At 40.9% G+C, this 20,384-nt stretch overlaps 3 protein-coding genes and 2 long non-coding RNA genes across 11 annotated transcripts in view; 2 read left to right on the forward strand and 3 right to left on the reverse strand.

The window, feature by feature from the left end:
- Window positions 1-3,148: 3,148 nt before the first annotated feature.
- On the reverse strand, window positions 3,149-10,301 carry LOC120895437 (serine protease snake-like). Its single transcript, XM_040298800.1, has 4 exons — window positions 9,925-10,301; window positions 4,481-4,699; window positions 4,130-4,403; window positions 3,149-4,039 (listed from the first exon to the last, which is right to left on the reverse strand). Exons 1-4 carry the CDS (start codon window positions 10,025-10,027, stop codon window positions 3,454-3,456), a joined length of 1,182 nt encoding a protein of 393 aa, XP_040154734.1. The 5' UTR covers window positions 10,028-10,301; the 3' UTR covers window positions 3,149-3,453.
- Window positions 7,907-9,392, reverse strand: LOC120895439. The gene is made up of 2 exons (XR_005738318.1): window positions 9,294-9,392; window positions 7,907-9,230 (listed from the first exon to the last, which is right to left on the reverse strand). It is a non-coding gene; the product is annotated as an uncharacterized LOC120895439 (long non-coding RNA).
- Window positions 9,290-10,528, forward strand: LOC120895438. The gene is made up of 2 exons (XR_005738317.1): window positions 9,290-9,812; window positions 9,907-10,528. It is a non-coding gene; the product is annotated as an uncharacterized LOC120895438 (long non-coding RNA).
- A 3,881-nt stretch (window positions 10,529-14,409) lies between these two features.
- Window positions 14,410-16,261, forward strand: LOC120898411. The gene is made up of 3 exons (XM_040304238.1): window positions 14,410-14,626; window positions 14,690-14,741; window positions 14,826-16,261. Exons 1-3 carry the CDS (start codon window positions 14,601-14,603, stop codon window positions 15,978-15,980), a joined length of 1,233 nt encoding a protein of 410 aa, XP_040160172.1. The 5' UTR covers window positions 14,410-14,600; the 3' UTR covers window positions 15,981-16,261.
- Window positions 16,249-20,384, reverse strand: part of LOC120898410 (dedicator of cytokinesis protein 2) — a 33,910-nt gene continuing 29,774 nt past the window's right edge. For 2 of the 7 annotated variants that reach the window (XM_040304234.1, XM_040304232.1), the window contains 3 exons: window positions 18,964-19,039; window positions 18,657-18,872; window positions 16,249-18,568 (listed from right to left, as the gene is read on the reverse strand). In XM_040304234.1, the coding sequence (XP_040160168.1) occupies window positions 17,957-18,568; window positions 18,657-18,872; window positions 18,964-19,039 (904 nt within the window). In that variant the 3' untranslated portion in view covers window positions 16,249-17,956. The other 5 variants (XR_005738663.1, XR_005738662.1, XM_040304236.1 and 2 more) reach the window with 3 other exon arrangements.

Consider the following 20,384-nt stretch of genomic DNA (forward strand, 5'->3'; position numbering starts at 1 on the left):
ACAATCAGTAGACGAAGAAACCGAGAAGAAAGAAGTTGTAGGCCAGAATTGTCAGGAAAGGCAATAAATTAAAGAAACTTTAATCCAGTTCTGAACAAAATTTACATAAATTAGGAATGGGTAGTTAGTATGAAGGAAAGTTTTTGGTTTTTTTTTTTCTCAGCGAACCCATTTTCCGACTATGAAATGTTAATCAAACCAATGAAATTCAACGTGGGATGTTTATTGAAGGTTGCATGAAATGCTTGTTTAAAACAGCATGAATTACTGCTGAAACCAGTCAACAAATATGTGCGTAACGAGGCTTTCGATAAATTAGTAAGCATAAAATTCATTTACACGCTTGTTCGATTTTTTCATGGTACATTCTTCTTTTTTGTAGGCATAGCAATCTACGCGATTATGCTAAAATGCAGCTTGTTGGAGATCGAGTCTTGCTGGAGCCAACGCATCTATTGAATAGATCACCTGGTGTACAATACTAAACTGATTTTACTACGTTACAAAACAGTGAATTTATTGCTAAAAATGGACTAGTTCCCGGAGGATACTCGAATTCGGTTTTGTAAGGGTCAGCTGGACTATTTATGATCCTAATACTTCACTTTTTCAAAAATGCGTCTATTTTTTTGTTAAATGGTTACTTTAAGATAAAACATATATTATCTTATTTCAAGAGATCTAATTTATCTATTTTTGAAAACATGATCCTTAATCATTTTAAGCAAACTGGTGAAATTGCTGTAAAACACGACTTGGTATTTTGAAATTGGAAAAGCAATTATATGGAAACAATAATTTAGCATCTAATTACATCCAACAATACAGGGTTTTACAAGTCAGAATCGAATGTCAGCAAAACAATTTCAGAAGCTCAAGATGCAGTTTAGCTGTCAAAAGTTGTTGTTTCACCGCACCGATGCTATTTTAAATAGCGCAATTTGATTTTTAAATCGCATAAGTTGTTTTTAGAGGCCTTTCGCATCGTTTTGCAAATTCAAACACGAATTTTGAGATTATTTGTATACAAATCAATTATTTAGTGCATTTCTAGCGTTATATTTATGAAACATTACGTATTTATTGTAAAAAATGAATGTTTCTGGGCAAAAAGCTACGAGCACTTGCGTATGTAAACATGTACACTGTTTATGTAGCTTTTTGCACAGAAAATCGCCATTTTTACCATAAATACGTAATATTTCATAAATATAATGCTTAAATGAATAAAAGCATTGATCTCAATCATATAATCTAAAAATGAGTGTTTGAATTTGCAAAACGATGCGAAAGGCCTCTAAAAACAACTTGAGCGATTTAAAAATCAAATTGCGCTTGTAAAAAATAGCATCGATGCGGTGAAACAACAACGTTTGACAGCTAAAGTGAATCTTGAGCTTCTGAAATTGTTTTGCTGACATTCTATTCTGACTTGTAAACCCTGTAATATGTTCTGGTTCTCAATCATTTGCCATTGGCACAATAATTATTATGGAACCAGGGATGTCGATTCCCTTGTTAATGGTTTGCATATTTAAAGCTTACATTGCCAAATAACACTCAAGAGACGAGTGATGCGTGTGAGTTATGACAATTCTAAAAACAATCCGAACACGTTCAGCCTTTTAGGGCCATTCATACACCTAAAATTAATTTTAAGATAATTAGAATCGCTCGTTATCGTCATCCGGCGCTACAACCGCTTTGCGGCCTTGGCCTGCCTCAGGAGTGTCTGAAACCGCTCACGGTCTCGCGCCTTCGTCTGCCAGTCCGTTATCCCGGCCTTAATGGTGGAAGCCTCCACGCCACTTTACGGGCTGGGTCGTCCGTTTCCATGCGTACAACATGGCCAGCCCACCGGAGCTTGGCGAGCTTGATACGCTGTACGACAGTGAGGTCGCCGTACATCACGTATAGCTCGTCATTATAGCGGCTCCTCCATTGTCCTTCCACACATACGGGGCCAAGTATCCTCAGACAGTGTCCATGTCTCAGAGGCGTATGTGAGTACTATATAGTCCCAGCTTCGTCCGTCGCGACAGGTTCTTTGAGGTGAACTGAATTTTCAGGCTGTAGAATGACCGGTTGGCAGCCAGCATCCTTGCGCGCAACTCAGCTTCCATGCTATTGTCGTTGCTGACATTTGACCCAAGATTCAAAAGTGCGTTCACCTATCTGCACGTCACGCCTACGTAGATTCTGATTATTTATTGGTAGGCCCGCTGATGTTTCCACCATCAGTTTCGTCTTTGCCTCGTTTATCTGCAATCCGAGACTCTCTGCCGCCTGCTCGATCCCTTGGTAGGCTTCTTCTACATAGGAGAGCAACCGTAGACCAATGATGTCTATATCATCAGCGTATGCCAGGATCTGGGTTGACTTATAGAAGATGGTTCCCGTAGTCTCCACCCTCGAGTCGCGGATGGCCCTCTCTAGTGCCAAGTTAAATAGGACATAGGCAAGTCCGTCCCCCTCGCGCAGACCCTTGGTGGTAGCAGAAGGTCCATCCACCCAAGTTTTCCATCCACCCTCACCTGGCAAGTGACGTTGGTCGTAGTCATTCTAACTAGCCTTATCAGTTTGGGCGGTATTCCAAATGAGCTCATAGCATCGTACAGTTTTACCCTGGCTATGCTATCATATGCGGCTTTGAAGTCAATGAAGAGATGGTATGTGTCGTTTCTGTATTCAGCCATCTTCTCCAAGATCTGCCGCATGATGAAGATCTGATCAGTGGTTGATTTTCCGTTTTGCAATCCTCTTTGATAGTTTCCGATTATCTCTTCGACGTGTGGGACAAGGCGATCCTGAAGGATCAGGGAGAATATTTCACAAGCAGTATTCAACACCGTAATATCCCTGTAGTTGTTGCAGTCCAACCTGTCTCCCTTCTTGTATATGGGGTAGATGATGCCGAGATTCTAATCACAAGGCATCGATTCGCTATCTCACACCTCAGTAACAATTTAATGAATCTCGTTTTCTAGTCGTGCACCTCCATTCTTGACCAGTTCAGCTGCATTTCCGTCGGTTCCGGGTGCCTTGTTATAAGATTATATAAGATAATTAGATTAAGCTGACGATAACGTTCATTTCAGTGTTAAGTTTCAATTTCCAAAGTGAATGTGGAAGACAAATAATACACATGTTTTGAAATTTACGTATACAACTGATAAAGTTCTTTATTGAATATAAAAATATTAGAAGTGTCTTGGATGTATTAGTAAAAGGACTGAAAGAACTTGTTGCGTCAATTTGTTCTCCTCACTGAACGTAATTAAGAGATTAGCTGTTTGCTTTGAAGTAGTCATACTCTTGGAGTTTGGGATAGAATTTCTACTTTGCAGAAATTGTATGCTTGTTTTCGAGGGAAACGCACATGACCTGCCTTACAGGAATCGTTCAAAATTAACCAGTGGCTGTTGCGTTACGGCCGTCCGTTCGACTGTCCATTCATCCCCACACCACGGATTCGATCCAGTCCAGGTATGGGTGAACTTTGGTGTAAATTGCCGGCGTAGAACTACCGCACACCTGCCCCAACGATGTCACACCGAGGATGTAAAACATGCAATGGTTTTCTTGTACCGTTACCTGTAGTGGGCCGCCCGAATCGCCCTGACAGGTATCCTTTCCACCGGCCAGATCACCAACGCACATCTGCGTGGATAGGATGCCCTGGCGGAGGTGACGGTCATACCGGTATCGCTCGGCACACAGTTCATTGTTGTAGATGTTGAGTGCCACCTTGCGCAGCTCGTCCGATTTGGCACCAAGATACTCCGTCCGCCCGAATCCGGTCGCGATCGCTGTGCGTACGTTTAGCACTTCCGATGGGTACAGACAGGCCGGCCGTATAAAGTTCGTAAAGATCACACGCTCCGTCAGCTGAATCAGTGCGATATCGTTGTATTTTCCGACGCTCCGTTTCAAATCCGGATGCACGATGAAGCGCAAGATGTCGTAATTTTCCGGCTCCGCACCATCGTCCTCGCGCACCAAGCTCTGTTCGCCCAGCCGCACAATGGAGGGTAGTGTGCTGCAAGTGGACAAACGGTAAGGTAGTGTTCAGTGATTTAGTGTGTTTTTATTCCTTCTTTCTTTCGGCCTTTCTGAGCCGCTGATCTACCCGTCAGCTGATTCCGCGTAGCAGTGGGCTGCCGTCAGCACGTAGTACTCGCTGATCAGCGATCCTCCGCAGTCGAACGAGTAGCCACCGTTCGGCTGCCGCCATCCGATCGCAGCCATGTGCGGGAACTCGCCCGGTTTAGTCACGTTGCCACCGACGATCAGCTTCACCACCATTTCACACTTCGGTACATCGATTTTAACCAGGGTTGGATTCAGTGTGAGCGCACTGATCGCGACACTTTCCGTCGTAAGGTCCTTGTATTCGTTACATTCTATGGAATGGTAAGAGCGAATCGGTTTCTTAGTGAAATTACCCGTTTGTCCGTGTTTGCTTCTTCGTGGTACTTACTTTTTTCGCTTATCCGTTCGCTTCCGCCACGACTTTGCGAGTTAAGTGGCGTCGGTATGCTAAACCCGCTCGGAGGGGTGTCGAGCTGTTGGGACTGTGGGCAGCAGACGATCGCTTCCGTGGCCGAATAGCTGCACACGGTGATCCGATTGCCGCGTTTGCACTTCGAGTATGGTCGGCACACGCCCGACTCTCCCTGGTGCGAGCATGATTCGCCGTCTGCGAATAAATGATGGGACAGATTTTCACTGGTTAAAAGCATTGGCGCACTTTCTGTACCAATACAATGTAGCTTGAAACATATATTAGGTGCCGAACAAAATGTATGATTTGAGTGCTCTCTTTCAACAATGATACGATCAGCTGGAAGTATATTGCTGCAATCATATTGAAATCTTCTATTACTTTGTCTTTGTGATGTACGATTTTTAAATATTTCCGTTGAGCAAATTCACTGTGGTTTATCACAGATGTTCAGGTCTGGTTTGGATGAGATTAAAAGTGTTGGTCAGTGATGTAAGACTACCATATTTTGAACCTGTTGCTGAAAAAAATGTTCAGCTAAATATGAAATTTGGGAGCGACCTATGATGTAATGGCCAGTTCCTGCAGCGATGTGGGATTCATGTCTCTTTCTGTGATTCTTGTTCATCAATGTGTGATACTGACATTTTTGCTGTGGGTAAATATATGTCACATGCAAATTTAGTTCATTCAAAAGGGCTAAGCAAAACTGTGTGAAATGACCCATACATGAAACAATTATATGAACTCTATTTTTTACAATTAGATGAACTCGTAAGTCACCCAGCCCTAAGATGAAGACTAACCATCTTCCGCACATTTTAAATGTACAATAAAGCTATACAACAGCAATTGTATTGAATTAAATTATTCATTCTAAAGAATATCTCAATAATTTTGTACAATAATTCAAGGTCAGTGGAGGCATAGGAACATGATAAGAACAAACATATTAATAATATTAACCTTGAGTATCTGTCATTAGCACTAAGGATAATCTTTAAAAACTTTGCGGTAAATAATTTATGTTGCGGCAGCAACGGGTAGGTTTGAGGCGATTTTAAATTGTAACGAAATATTTCATTTGAAACGGCTATGTTTGAGAAGAAATTTAAACTATTGTAACTTATCGTATAATAACAAGATCGCTGGCGTAAATAAACATACATTTTTTTTTTGGAAACGGCCGTTTCTTGAGTTCATCGATAAGCATAAGCAACACGACCAAAGCGTTGGGTAATAAAAATTATCTAAGAGTTGGTACATCCGGCGTGTGGAAAGAAATTAGGAGAACAATGCATGCAGGACGAAATTTGCATATGCACCAGGTAATGAATCCTTTCAGTTAGCAACCCAAAGCGAGGAGGTCATTACATTTCAAGTTTACTTAGGATTAATATAGAATGCGTGGAACTGAAGCATAAACATACCAGCATATAGAAACATAAGGAACATAAAAAACATTGCATGGATTTCCGAAGAAAGACACAGTATTTTCACACACACTGGTGCCAATACATTTAAACAACGTGTACGGACACGTTTCAACACCATCAAACATGTTAGTATATAAGAATCAAATTTTGTTTTATAAACGGCAGATCTAATTCAGTAACTGAACGGAGAATGTCTCGATTTTCTTTTGAACGTCTTGGCCTTTCCTAGGATTTGCTTTAGGTCTCATCCGGGTCACTCTGCCCCATCCGAAAAGTTGTTGTATCAATTGTGCTACTTTTGCTGCATAGATTACCACGAACCGAGAATACTAGCGGAAAGTTTAATGCACAATTTGTTATAATAACTCCATTCGGGCAGAAACCCATCTTTTTCTATAAATATGTTTTCGGTTGGAACTTAGGACACTGAACGCCTTTCCTTCGCGTGGCCTGGCTGAAGTTCCGCCGTCAACAATTTACCATTGAAGTTGATTTATAGTGAATCCAGATTAAGAGAGAACAAGTACAAAAAATAGATATTGTTAGTCAGACATGGACAACATAATATTTAAAACCCATCAACAGGGCTTTATAGTATTTCAGTCTTGCATAATATAAACTTGCTTGAAATTTTAAATAAGTGAAGAAAGCTTAAGCTGCGAGGCCATGGCGGACGAGAAACTTTCTCAACGCTCATGTTATCAGGCACTCAAGCGTGGCTTTGAGAAAACTATGTTCTAAACGTTTGTAGAAAGAGCACAAACCGATTTAACAAAATTTTGAGAATCTTTGAGAATGTCGACGATGCAGTGATCGGCTATCTGAAATATGAGCAATAACCCTTGCAGGTAAAGACCTGTGCAGATTGAATTCGGTCACCTAGTTTTATTTTTAATAGGGTTGCAAAAAACTGTTGGATAATCACTAGGAAAGGGCCGTAATTCTCAATTAAATAAATGAATAAAAATAAAATAAATGTTTTCTCAGCTTTAGAAAGTCCCATGATCCCGCGGCTTTACATTTACTGTGTTTTTGTATAATATTGCAGACGATTAATCACTACTTTTAACTTGGGATGCTGTTTTAAAAGCAGGACTGTCTTGGCCTATCATACTTAACAGATTAACCTAAACATCATCTACCCCATGTACAAGAAGTGAGATAGGTTGGAATGCATCGATTACAGGGGTATTACAGTGTTGAATACTGCTTGTGAAATATTCTCCTTGATCCTTCCGGAAACTATCAAACAGGATTTTGTAACGGGAAATCAACACTCTGGCTGACTAGTTCTTCAACATGCGGCAGATCATGGGAAAGAGGTCATAATAACAGACATTTAAAATGGAAGCTGAAATCTACTAAGGGGCAGGCGGCAGTGAACCTAGGATTCCAGATGAATGGGGTAAAAAACAAACAGATAGTGGCACTACATCAGAAGCCCTACAAAAAGCTACGTAGGGGTGACGTACGGATAGGTTAACACACTTTTCAAGTCTTCGAAGATTTCGCTTTTAGCCTAGTGATGTCTAATTACGGAGTAAATTCGTATCAACTATGTTGTGGATCAAATCCCGAATCGACTCCGGGTCCGAGATAGTGGTACGAGAGACGAATTTTCTCACGATTGTTTCCACTCTGTCGCTACTCTTCGGCCATCGCTGTATGTTTCATTCTATCCAACTTTATTTGTTCTCACGCGTGTTAAAGGTACAAGGGATACATTCAACTTTGAACTAACTAATAAATAATAGAACAATGTTGTTTAAGTTTGGATTAAACTTATGTCTAATTGTAGAAAAGATGAGTGATAGTTGTTTTAATCGAGTTGTAAATTATTATGATTCCACAAAAGAAAAAGATTACAGAAAAATAAATAAAGATAACTGAAGATAAACAATTCAATGTATGTATCTTTTTTACTAATGTATCTTTTTAATTGTGTAAGCAATAAGCTCAAGCATCATAAAGTTGCAACCGACTCATTTGAAGCAATGTATTCATCATTATTAAGTAAGGCTCCGACTCCCTAAACACAACGTACAACAAAATTCGGAAAAGATAGATGTCAAGTAAACAAATGTACAGATTACTTTAAATCTAAATTATTTAATTGTTAAATGTTTAATTACATATCTTAAGCTTGATGCGCAAGATAGTCAATGTAGTAATTTGAAAGTGATTCGTGTCGTATATTTATCCATTTATCATAATATTACAAAATAGTAGAAGTCGAAAATATATTGAATATCGCTAGAAAATGGTTAAGGTAAGGGTCCTTGTAGTGATTGAGTGGAAATGAAAGAGAAATGTTTAATGATCTGATTCCTTGAGGCAACTACCGTTGTCGATCAAGGCCAGCTTGTACCACTAAGGGGCTTGACTATCAGTGACTTATGGATTACGGATATCTGGCTTGCACCTATGACGGGGCATACGGGGCTTGCACCTATGACGGGCATGTTTGTTTCGCCGAGCCAGATGGCGACTATACTACAGAACTATCAAAATTTAAGGCATGAAATATCAAATGAACGGACATTTGAACGGACTCATTAACAAAACCTAGCACATAATTATTCTACAAAATAAGACCTATAACATAGTCATTTGTCTTCCCCCGCCGACATCTAATTTTCATCGAGTACTGTTGAGTACGTATCGTACTCATATAATCTACTTTTGCATGTTTGCTTCTATATAGTTTAAATCGATGAGGAATACAATATACAGTTCACGCTCGGCAATCCGCGCTGAATCGAGTACGGATTATGTGGTATAAAAATTGCTATGAAAAAAAGAAAGATATTTCTCTTTTAAATCATATTTCACTACTTTTCACCGATCACTGGTCTAATAAATTTTGTTGTCAAACGTGCCGTTTAAAAATGTGTGTATTACCGATCGTGAACTGTACCTAAAGACACTTCTCGTGAAAAAATAATTTAGTTTGATAACAAATATGTGATACAAAAAACAAACACGTTCCCTTTCACTAGATCAGTAAATAGTCCTTAAAGAGAATATGAAACACTTAAAAATAACCATATCGATATTATGGTCCTAAAGGCTCGCACTTGCTGTCGAACTTTGAAACGATGTTACTTTTTTATGTTTCATTATCAGCTTTAAATATTAGCACACCCGATGGCGAACATAGGACATGGCATATACATACAATAACCAGTTTTTGGAATCCGTATAACGATTTTGTGTACTTTTTACTGTCGTTGGCAAAATTCTTTTATTTTTTATCTCACTCGGACACGTTTTCAGATTCGCACATCATGCTAAAAAAAGCAGATGCAAGTTTGAATAAATCAAAATCAGCTAAAAAAGCAACTTCACTTTACCGATCATCTGCTTTGCACGATCATTTCGAATGTTTTGTTCTTAGCTACCACTTCTTGGCGTTGGCTTTAGAACGTGCTGCAATAACCTGTCCTTGGCATATGCGACCATCAAAGTAGCCAAGCAAATTCTTTTCTTGTCAAATGTAAACAACAAACAACCTGTCTAGGCTTTTTTGCTGCACAGTTCAAACAGTGCTTGAAGTTGATGTTGTGCACATTAGAGATGTTGCGAGATTAATGTTGTGAATTGGATGCGTCTGACGGTGACTGTGTCCGCATGTGTGCCTGTGTCCGTGTAATGTGCACAAATCATTGTTCTCGGTGAGTAGATTTGCTGATAATGTTTTGCACACTTTCTATGCGAACCCTGGGAGCAAATGATAGTGCGTCATTAATAGAAGCACACTGCAGTTGAGCCGCTTATACCGGAGCGATTAACCTTGCAGTGAAACGCGTTACAAACACAATACGCTTTCGTAGATTAGATAGAAACAAAGCGGTAGCGTCTCGCATGTCGCTGTAAGTTTGTAGTCACTCTCGATAGTTTGACAGTCTTATAAATTGGTCTGCATTTTTATTTTACATATCAACCTCAACTACACACATAATTTAGCTAGTGATGCCAGTTTACCTTGCAGCGCAAAGAGATCAGTCGCGAAGAAACACAGCACTATTAACACAGTCCACAAAATCATCGTCTGTATGGTGCCGGCACGTTTGATTGCGCTTCCCATGGCGACGAATTTATTTTTTGGCCGTTCTCCACCAAGCTAAGCACAAGACAAGAATCGTATCTTTGAGATCCTCTGTTCGCTATCAAACGGCAATGGCGCAGCTTCCGCGAACCCACCACTACGATTACTAACACCGAGCCAGAAACGAGTTTCTATCGATCGTCGGCGCGATCACCTCGAGAACTGATACGTTGCGGCATGCCGTTGAGGTCCGGAGACTATCGGCAAGCGTGGCGAATCTCACCTACACCGATGTAAGCCGTTCTCTCAGCGCAAGATGCTGCGACGGGTTTGCGAGTCGTAAGGTGTTTGTAAAACCGCGCTTGACGATCGTTGCGTGCGCCTCTCAATGATGACACCAACCTGGAGGGCTGTGCTTGTGTTTGTGTCTGATCATGTGCCGGAAAACTGATGGTGATGATGATTAAATTTGAATATCGTTTGCGAGCATTTCATGTTTGGTTAGTTGCAAGCCAAACTAATAAAATAAAAGTCAAAACCTATTGATCACGTTCCAAGGATTAAACTGGTTTTGGTGCGTCTTCTTGTTCAACGTTCTCTAGATACTCAACTTTAAATGAAGGTTGATGCGGACTGTTATGAGGGCAAAAAAAGGAAGAAAAAAAGAACATCATATTTCGAATAAAGTAGAATATTGTTCTTAAATTTATAAAATGTCAGGTTCTCTTCGTATCATATCTTATCAACTCTTATCGGATTTAAATTATGTGTCAAGCACCTTTGATCCTTTTATATTTCTTTGCTGTTTTTTTTTTATTTTATTGGGTTACAACAAATATTAATTTTAAATTGATAACATTATATTTTTTCCCTTTATTCCTATATTCCTGAATAAAATAAATATTTTTTTAATAGACGTTATGATTTTAATATTTTGGACGTAGATTGATTGCCATTCTGTCGGTTACTCGTTATTTATATACGTATATATTCGCTATTTGTGTTCTTTTAATAAAATAACAATCTACAACCTAATTATAATAAGATGTGAATATTTCTCTAAGGTTTATTGTTCACGGCTAACACTAGCTGTAGCTAGCTGCCTTAAACCCGTTGCATTAGTATCCTATATGATACGGTGTACTTTGTTTTTCCTACAGATTATTTATGTTAGGGGCGTCCAACATACGATACGATCCACCGGCCAACAACATTTACATTCGAAATTACATTCAATTTACAATCCGGAAGATATTTGAAAAATAAAAAAGGTTATCAGAGCACATTGTCATTACCAAAAACACTATAATTCATGGCAAGTTTCAAATATTCTCATTGAAAAAAAACATGAAGTTTATAAATACTAGGTAATTTTGTATCAAAACATACGATAATTAAAAAATATGTATATCTTTTGACTCATTATCCGTATTACTTGGATATCAGGGCGAGGTCGAGTCTCGATGACCCCGGATAAATGGCGCTCTACTGTGATAGGATTATAAATTTTTTTAAATGCTTTTTTATTTGTAGACGTCCGTTTGGTGATCGAGTGAACGTGGACGTGCTATTTTGACTTTTTATTTTATTATTCAATTACAAATTCATTGATTTTCCTTTTTTTTTCATTTTTTTTTTAGAATTTCATTGAATCTAATATTTCCTTTGTTCAGTTCCGGCGCCACGTCTCCCAGATACTCGAATAGCACGGATAATAAGTCAAAGTATATATCATCATAAATTCCTGATTTTTTTTTAAACATTATCTTATGTTAGTATCAAAATTAGCCAATTTTTATTAACTTAATGTTTTCCAATGGGAATTTTTGAAATTTGCCATTTGTTGACCGTTTTTGAATCGGTGATTACCGTTTTTTTTTTCAAATACCCTCCCTCAGGACGCTATGAATCCTTTTATATTGAACTGTCATTTCTCACCAGCACGGATAAACAGACAGCCGGATAAAAGGCACGCGTAAAAACGGCGCTCCACTGTATATGAACATTACCCAAGCGCCACAGATTACCCAAATAGCCAGAATTGCTTAAGCAGCTCATTTTGGCACGCTAAAGATCGCTGCTTTAATTCGCCTTTTGCAGTAGATAAACAGTATCAAAGTTCCAAGCGATCCTTCTAAATAGCGCCTAGGCAGCTTCCTTAAGCTACGGTGCCGGGGATTATTTTTCTTTGTGTTTTATTTTCAAGCAAGCTTCATCGATGAACTAAACAACAGGATTAGATTTGTTTGTGTACATGTGTAGATTTTTAAATCCTTTATATTCATAAATTACACGAAACGTATCAAAATTTACTGTACAATCACAATTACTTCCTTCAAAATCCATTCTTCAAAGAACTAATCTAACTTGTACAGCAGCAATGAGATGATTGGCGGCGTCTGTCTTTGACACTTTGACAAGACCCACCTTCTACCGATGTCATGCATTAAAAAGCTATGAAGTTCCCCCAAGTTCGGTACACGTTCTTAACAAGCCTTAAAGTTCCATCATGAACCATACACATCAGGCTAAACAGCCGCAAAGTTCCTGAGTGTACCAGGTGCCTGTTATAAAGTTCCATAGTTCCGCAAAGTACCGTCCATCTCTTAACCAGGTACAAAGTACGACATCGGAAAGATTTTTTGTTAAACCGCCCTAAATCAGCTATAAAGTACGAGCTGGCTATTTGGTTAAGCTTGAACGACTGGAAAATCAAATATCCATAGAAAAAAAAACGAAAGCTCTATCTCAAGCGCCATAGATTAAGCCTAAACCAGGGGCATCCAAACTTTTCAGCTCGCGGGCCGCATTGCTTCAAAAATAACTATGTTGAGGGCCATTTGACGCTACCTTTAAATGATGAGTGAACGTTTATATCTCGTTTTTACAACAAAATACTAACGATACTTGTACAGTTTCGTGTTACTAAAGCTTGATTTTTGTCTACGAAAAGTAAAAAATACATTTTTATTTTAATAAGTCATAATAACATAATATTTATATTAACTCTGGCAAAGCTATCGTGGGCCGCATTATAAGCTCTTGAGGGCCGCATGCGGCCCGCGGGCCGTAGTTTGGAGACCCCTGGCCTAAACGAATGTAAAATCAAATATCCATAGACAAAAACTGAAGATCTATAGATTCACTGTTTTGCTCAATAGATGGCGTTTTATAACTCATCAATATATTGCTGTCCTTTTCTTGCAATGCGTTTCGCCTAACTACATCTAATCATGGCCTATATACTAGTGATACGTGGGTCGACCCGAACCTATCGGGTCGGAGCCGACGTCAACGCCTACTTCCGAACATTTCTATATCTCGCTGAAAGAGTCCATTATATGCCTGAACGAATCTACAACTCGCTGAACAAGTCTATATAATCCTCGAAAACCCTGTAAATTTATCACGATTGGTTTAATTTTCTTATATCATTATTTATTTTGTGTTCTACTCGTTTAAAGTATTTTTTTATAAAAATGTAAATTTATCGCCGTTCAAAACAACGGATTAATACTCAATCAATTAAGCGTACAGTTTAAAAAAAACTGTGGTTAACTATAGTCCATGAGGAGAATCTTTTTCGTATATTCAAAGCCGACATGGGGTGCTTCTAAGATATGGAAAATTACCTGCAGTTTCGGTCTGGTGAAAAAAAAACTACTAGAGCGAGAGTGTAACGCTATTTTGTGGAACGGGAAAGAAGACATGGATAACAGAAGCTTTCTCGTTCTAGTCAACACACTATCAGATCGAAAAAGCATGCTGATTTTCTGAATAGGAGAATGAACTCCGTACCGTGTGCGGTGGTTTGTTGCATACTTTCATGATCGGTATGGAGAGTTTCCGGACAAAGAATCAATACCGCACCGCTAGCGTGCGGAGATGTATCGTACACTTTCATAGTCGACAGGGAGAGCGTCCGCACGAAGAATCAATACCGCACCCCTAGCGTGCGGAAGAATCATTTCCATTTATCTGGCGGTGCGGTACTCGTTCACTCAGTGTAAAGATTGGAATGAATCATTCAGTTCTGATTCATTTTGCCCATGTCTAGTTACTATCCCACTAAAAGATGACGCCATCAGTTTTTTTTTTTCAAAGTATTTTTTGAATGCATCAGTCGTTTACCATCTCCTAAACGAAGTCTTTTTAGATACCTTTTAGGTTGAGGGCTTGGGCCGTTTAAAACTCGTTTAGTGATCGTTCAGTGGATTTGTGGCACTTGGGTTACCGAGTATCCGATCGTAGAGTCAAAAGTTGTATTTAAAAGTACTGAACTTAATCAAAAATAGCCACTTATCAAGTGTTTTTTTTTTCTAAAAATCGTGATATTCGATTTACCCGGATGCCTCGGGAACGCATAAACCGCATATCTCGGGAATAGACTGTACTTTTTTAAATAATTACAAATGTCCAACAACACTCATGACAATTTACCAGTGTTCACAGTGAATTCTAAAATAAACAACTATAAACTTATCGTTTTTACGTCACAGTCGCGTTAATCACAACTGGCGGCGGTGTTTGGGCGCAAGATATTCGGTATTGTTTGTGGGAAGGTGCATTGGTTTTTGCAGAAGTTCATGTTTTACTACATTTCTCCGCTACAATGTCCTATTCGCCGGCACCGGATGAGTGAGTGTAGTGACAAAGTACGGTGTGTACCGTTTTACTGATGAAATGTTTATAAATTCACAGCGATGCGATAATTGCGGAGGAGGATATGTTTGCAACCGGCGAAGGTTGTTCGGTAAGAACTGCAAGAAGAACCAAGAGAGAAAGAAGCGAACAATAACAATATATCCTACATCGCATATTCTCTATTTCTATTCAGCAAATTAGCTTCCTAAGCAGTCAATTGCTGGAGGATCACATTTTGGGATTGGACAAAACATTGAACGACTCTAGTGCTACTCTCGCGTTGTCGCAGACATCGCCTGGCGTAGACATCGCCTTGCCAAGTTCGCTGCTTCAGGATGTGAAGGGTTCCTTGCCGAGCTCACTAAATCCGACCGGAAAGTATCCGTCGGTGGACGAACTTTGCCAGGCGGATATACATTTTACGGTCATTCCATCCAGCACCCAAGGCTCGGGTTTCATTTTTTCCGAGCAGCTCCAGAAGCTGTTCCTCAAAACGGACAGCATCTGTTCGTTCGATATAGCGTGCCAACTGCCCACCTTCCTACCGCCGACGGGATGGTACGTGCGTGTAATGCTGGTATCACTCGCACCGGAATCGCAACACGAATCAATCACGCGCTGCCACAAACACATCGCCCACGATACCGGCCCGGAAGAGATCCGGAAGCATGTAGTGAGGTGTAAGAATGAACAGCACGAATATGTTGGTGCAGATAATGGGCCCTTCTTCGAGGATCGATACGCGGTCCGCGTACCGCTCGATGACGAGGTGCTGTGCGTCAAGATAATGCTACAGTTCGTCTGTCAGAACACGTGCTTCAGGCTGGACCAACGTCGTACCGGGTTGGTATTTACGCTAGAAAACGACCAAGGCAACATATGGGCAAGGCGGGTGGTGCCGGTGAAAATCTGTATCAACTATCGGCGAGACATGCAAAACGAGCAGAATTCAGCGACCAATTTTTTACCAACATCGTGCCTTATCGCCGGCAGATCGGACGCATCCGGTACCTCAGCCGTTCGGCGGTACAAAGCTGGACGCCCGGGCAAGCGGCTCCAACGCGGTGGCAAGTTAGGCCCGGGTGGAGGGAGTGTTAACAGAGCGGACCGCACGGTTCCGGTTAGAGCTGCGCGCAACATTGAACCGTGCACGGTGAACATCGAAATGCCCAGTTTGCGAATGGCCAAACGGGTGATGGACAATGCGATTGGCATGGTATCGGCGCAAATTTTGCTGGAAGATGATACGGAGACGAAAAATAGACTGAAGGTGTTTCTGGACAGCATTCGGCGGCAGCGTGACGCGTTATCCATGAGCAATAGCCAGTGTAGCGTGGACCTGCTTTAAAGCTTTAATTATTTGTTTACCTTTTTTTTTGTAGAAAAGTTGTACGTTTACATTCAATTCAATGTATATTTATTATCCCATTTGAACGAAAATCACGAGCAGTTCCTGTTAAAAGAGAGAGAGAGAGCGAATCATTTTCCCAAGTTTCCCACAAGAATACTTGCTGTTTTTGTTTTATTCCCGGACGACAAATTGACAAATATTAACCATAATCCTTGTTCCTTGTTTCGGAAAGATGTAAGACAATAAACGTAAGCATTTTATGCCATTGTTCTAATAAACACTTGATCGCTTTATTTTGCGCTGTCCCAGTGTCTTAGATGCATTGTATTGAAATATATCGTAGCGATAGCAAGCTGTTTTTTTAACGAATTCACCAGAAAGTTTCTCGTCGTGTTGCGCGTAGAAGGGTACAGAGTAGATCGAAAACTCTTGAAGCAATATTCCAACTGTTCCGGACTTTATTACGGCATTTCTACTGATCCTCATCCTAGTTGTGTGTGTGGCGGGGCTTGTTTCTTTTATTTTCTCCTATTTTCTCAATCGCGCGACATATACTTAGATCCTTAGGGTAAATAATTGCATCGAATATTTTGTCTATAAATAAGATTGCTTTTACATACTCATACTAACACACACATACTGACACGCTGACACAGTTGATCATCTGGGTCTAGGCGAGGAGAACACCTTGCGCAAATTGTCCTAATCATTAACCGGGGTCCGTCTTTAATATGCGCAACTACACAGTTTTTCCAACATATCTGTTTACTAAGTAGTTAGTAACGCGTTATTTTAATACCACTCATATGCACACCGCTGGCACCAAGGCCAAAAATGGTCCAGAGTATCATGGGGAAGCGCGACGACCTGCGCTTCCTGCTCGTGTTTGCGTCAGAGGATGGTTTGGGTAAGAGAATGAACAAAAAACACAAACATATAATTTATCCTTATCTTTCTTTGGTCATTTCGAAACTGTTACCACCTTTACAGCAGAAGGTTACATCGCTAAAGTCAGCAAAACAATCTTCTGTACATGTTATGGGCTTCTTAAATAACGGTCTCTTTTTTGTATCTTGTACATACATCCTTCGCTACATTACCGGAAGACACACTGAAACTTAAGCGTGAAACGGAAAGTGCCCATAAACAGACGCAATATATATACACACTACACGGTATTAAACTATAAAACCTCAACAAGCTAAATCAACATCATTAAAAAATATGGCCTTTTCCTTCTCTAATGCGAATGCTTTGTCGAAAACAATCCAAACTAAACACACACTGATAGGCAATCATATATAAGTCCGTCACGGTAATGCGAATCACTGACCCGATGCTACACTGGCTGCAGTTGCTGCATGTTGCTGGTGTTGCGAAGGTCAGTAAACTTTTACCCTAATTATGAAAGGTATTGTTGCAATGAATTGACTTATGATAAATGTCACTTCTCACCACCTCGATCTCGTTCTCCGTTGTGCAGTTGTGCACATCCTAACGATCCCCCCGCTCCCCTGCTTCCTCCTCCATCACCACACCAACACAAACCGTTGTCAGTCTTTCTCGTCGCTATAAAATTCGGTTCTAAAATTGGCTATCTAAAACAACCCTGTTTCACATTTCCATTTCCTTGTCACAGTGCACTGTTGAAACACACACACACGCTCTCCTGTAGGCCAGCCTATATTACCACTCCATTCCGCTCTATCTCCTGCATGTACTATACCAAAGGAAGAAAAGTTATTGCAAATACCGCTCAAAACAAGACGTTGCTCTAGTTTCTTTTGTACTTAGTATGTTTTTCTTAATTAGTCTGTTTGTGTGTGTGTGTGTGTCTCTCTCCCTCTCTTTTTGTTGAATTTTTCTAATAAACACTCCCATACAATTTGATGTAAATGCAATAACGAAACTTTGACGTTATCTCATTAGGCCTTTCAATTCCAATCGCCATTCACGTGTGGAGTTTTGTCCTATCATACCTTACTATTGCGTGCCGGTTTCGGTGGTGGTGTTGGGGGTCGTTTTCGATCATCGTACCCTCCCCCCGGCGTTGGACTACTGCAGCCGGTGATGGTGGAGGAGCTGGAGTTGATCACGATTACGCTGTGATTTCTCGTTTCAACCACATCGTACGAAGCGTTAACCGCCACTACCGTAGTAGTGCCGGCAGCAGCCGTTGTACCCATCAGTGGTTTAAATGTTATGTAGTGGCTTGCATTGCTTGGCTGCTGCTGCTGCTGTATGTTGGCGGCAGCTGGCGACGACAACCGTTGGTCGGCACTCGCCTTACCACTCGGCATCATGCTGTAGTCACCATCGGTTCGTGTTTTCAGCGGCAATGGTGGCGGTACACTATCCTCTTCCGAGGTGGTCGAGCCGTTGGTAATGATTGAATTGCGATTACTGCTGCTGTCACCGGAACCGATCGAGTTGCTGTCGCCGCCTGCCATGGTGCTGCTGTTCGGAGCCGCTCCACCACCACCCGGCAGTGATCTGCTGCCCATTGTGGGAGTAGCAATGCTTGGCGGTCTCGATAGGCGCTTTTCTTTCTCCACCTCCGAACGTAGCGGTCGTTTTGGATGCAACTAAAACAAAGCAGAAGCAATATTGGGTTTTGGTTTAAACTGGCCAGCAACACTAATCAACGGCCCTGGGGTGGTGCATTTTCTTTACCTCTTCGGTTAGTTCAAACACGGGCAACGAGTTGGTTGGTGTAGTTGCCGTTGAAACGGTGGTTGTAGCGCCAGTGGGCGATAGCAGACTGAGCGGACCACCGCCACTGTCCCTGTCGGATTGGCCGATGCTGGAATTATGCTCGCTTGCCGTCGGTATGGGACTAGTGTAGAATTGACTGTTGGAAACCGACAAACTTAACGACTCTCGATCCATCTTGGGTGTTGAAAAGAGTGGGGGAAAAACATACACACACACACATTAATTCCTTGTTACAAAGAGTGACAAGACGATAAGGGTTACATACTTTGCGACTCGATCGTCGTTTGGTGAGCGTTTTATCCTTTTTCGCCTTCGATCCGGGCGATGTGCCGAGGGACGTTCTGTCGTAATCAACAAAATTAGGATGAAAACCAAAATTAAAACATAATACATAAACGAAAGGAAAGGCCAAATAAACACAGGAATACATAATGCACGCGTTTATACACAACAAAAACTCATTATGAGTGAAAGAAAAGAGGTCAAACCAATATTCACAACAATACGTAACAACAAAGAGAGAGAGAGAGAGGAACGGGAGAAACAATCGAAATATAAATGAGAGCGGATGGGAAATGGGTATTGGTAATAGAAAATCGAAACACACCAAAAACAAAAATGCGTAATGCGATTGATAGGATAGGAACCAAACCGAAAAGGTATGAAATTTAATGCTGAAGAAAGGAAAATATATGCTGCGACATGATTTTCCCGTTCGATTGCAGTATGTGCGATGATAGGTCGAGTCTGCAAACCGTAGAACGTGATCGCGAGATCACCGAAGCGAGATAAGCGCGCACCAGAAAGGAAGAAACCAAGGAAGAAAGGATACACATTATTGTTGCTGCTATAGGACCACCCAGAAAAGAAAGCTTGATGAAGCGTTGCTGCTAATGCGGTATGATGCGTATGCGCATGGAGAGAGAGAGAGAGTGCTCAGTTTGTCACTGAACTGGTACAGTTTGCTGTTGTTTCGGCATGATCATATTCATAGTTATCAACAGTAACTGGGTGTTAGTGCGTTTGTGGTGAAACAAAGATCCTGAAATGGGCCCATCCACCGTGGGTTCAGTCTCGTGAGGTGGAGGAATCGTGTGTACACTAGCGGTGGTCGTGATTTCGCTTTTGTACGCCGTTGTCACTTGCCAGCTTCAGGAAGAATGTCGAAAGGGACATTGCACGAAAGGGGGGAGGGACACAGAAGTAGAATCGAAATGCACACACACAGTCAAACGCACACGAACTCACAGCGAACCGTATTTTCCATAGCACCAGCCGAGTGTCCTTCTGCCGCCATCGTTCTGAAGCGAATGAATGTCCACGAAATGCAATGCCCCGGGGGGTAAGTGCGCCTACTAGCGCGTGATGCTCTACATTGACCTAATTGCGTTATGATCCGATCCGATTATTCTTGCTAATGTCATCCGAAGCTTTTTTCACCAGTTAAACATGATGGCGTGAGTAAAAGACGCGTTATCAATGCGCTTCAACCGAAATTGGCTGCACATCGCTACTAAAGATCACCAGAAAGTACCAACAGCGACCTTCACAATTAGAAGATTGCGTACCGTTTTTATGGAAGACAAATTAAATGGTAAAAGAAACACAACGAAGGAATGTAAATAGATAATTCTATCACAAGCGTACTAAACAACACACACACACAGGTATTGTGCCTTTTGTAAG

Source organism: Anopheles arabiensis, chromosome 2 (assembly GCF_016920715.1).
Source record: "Anopheles arabiensis isolate DONGOLA chromosome 2, AaraD3, whole genome shotgun sequence".
Lineage (NCBI taxonomy): Eukaryota > Metazoa > Arthropoda > Insecta > Diptera > Culicidae > Anopheles > Anopheles arabiensis.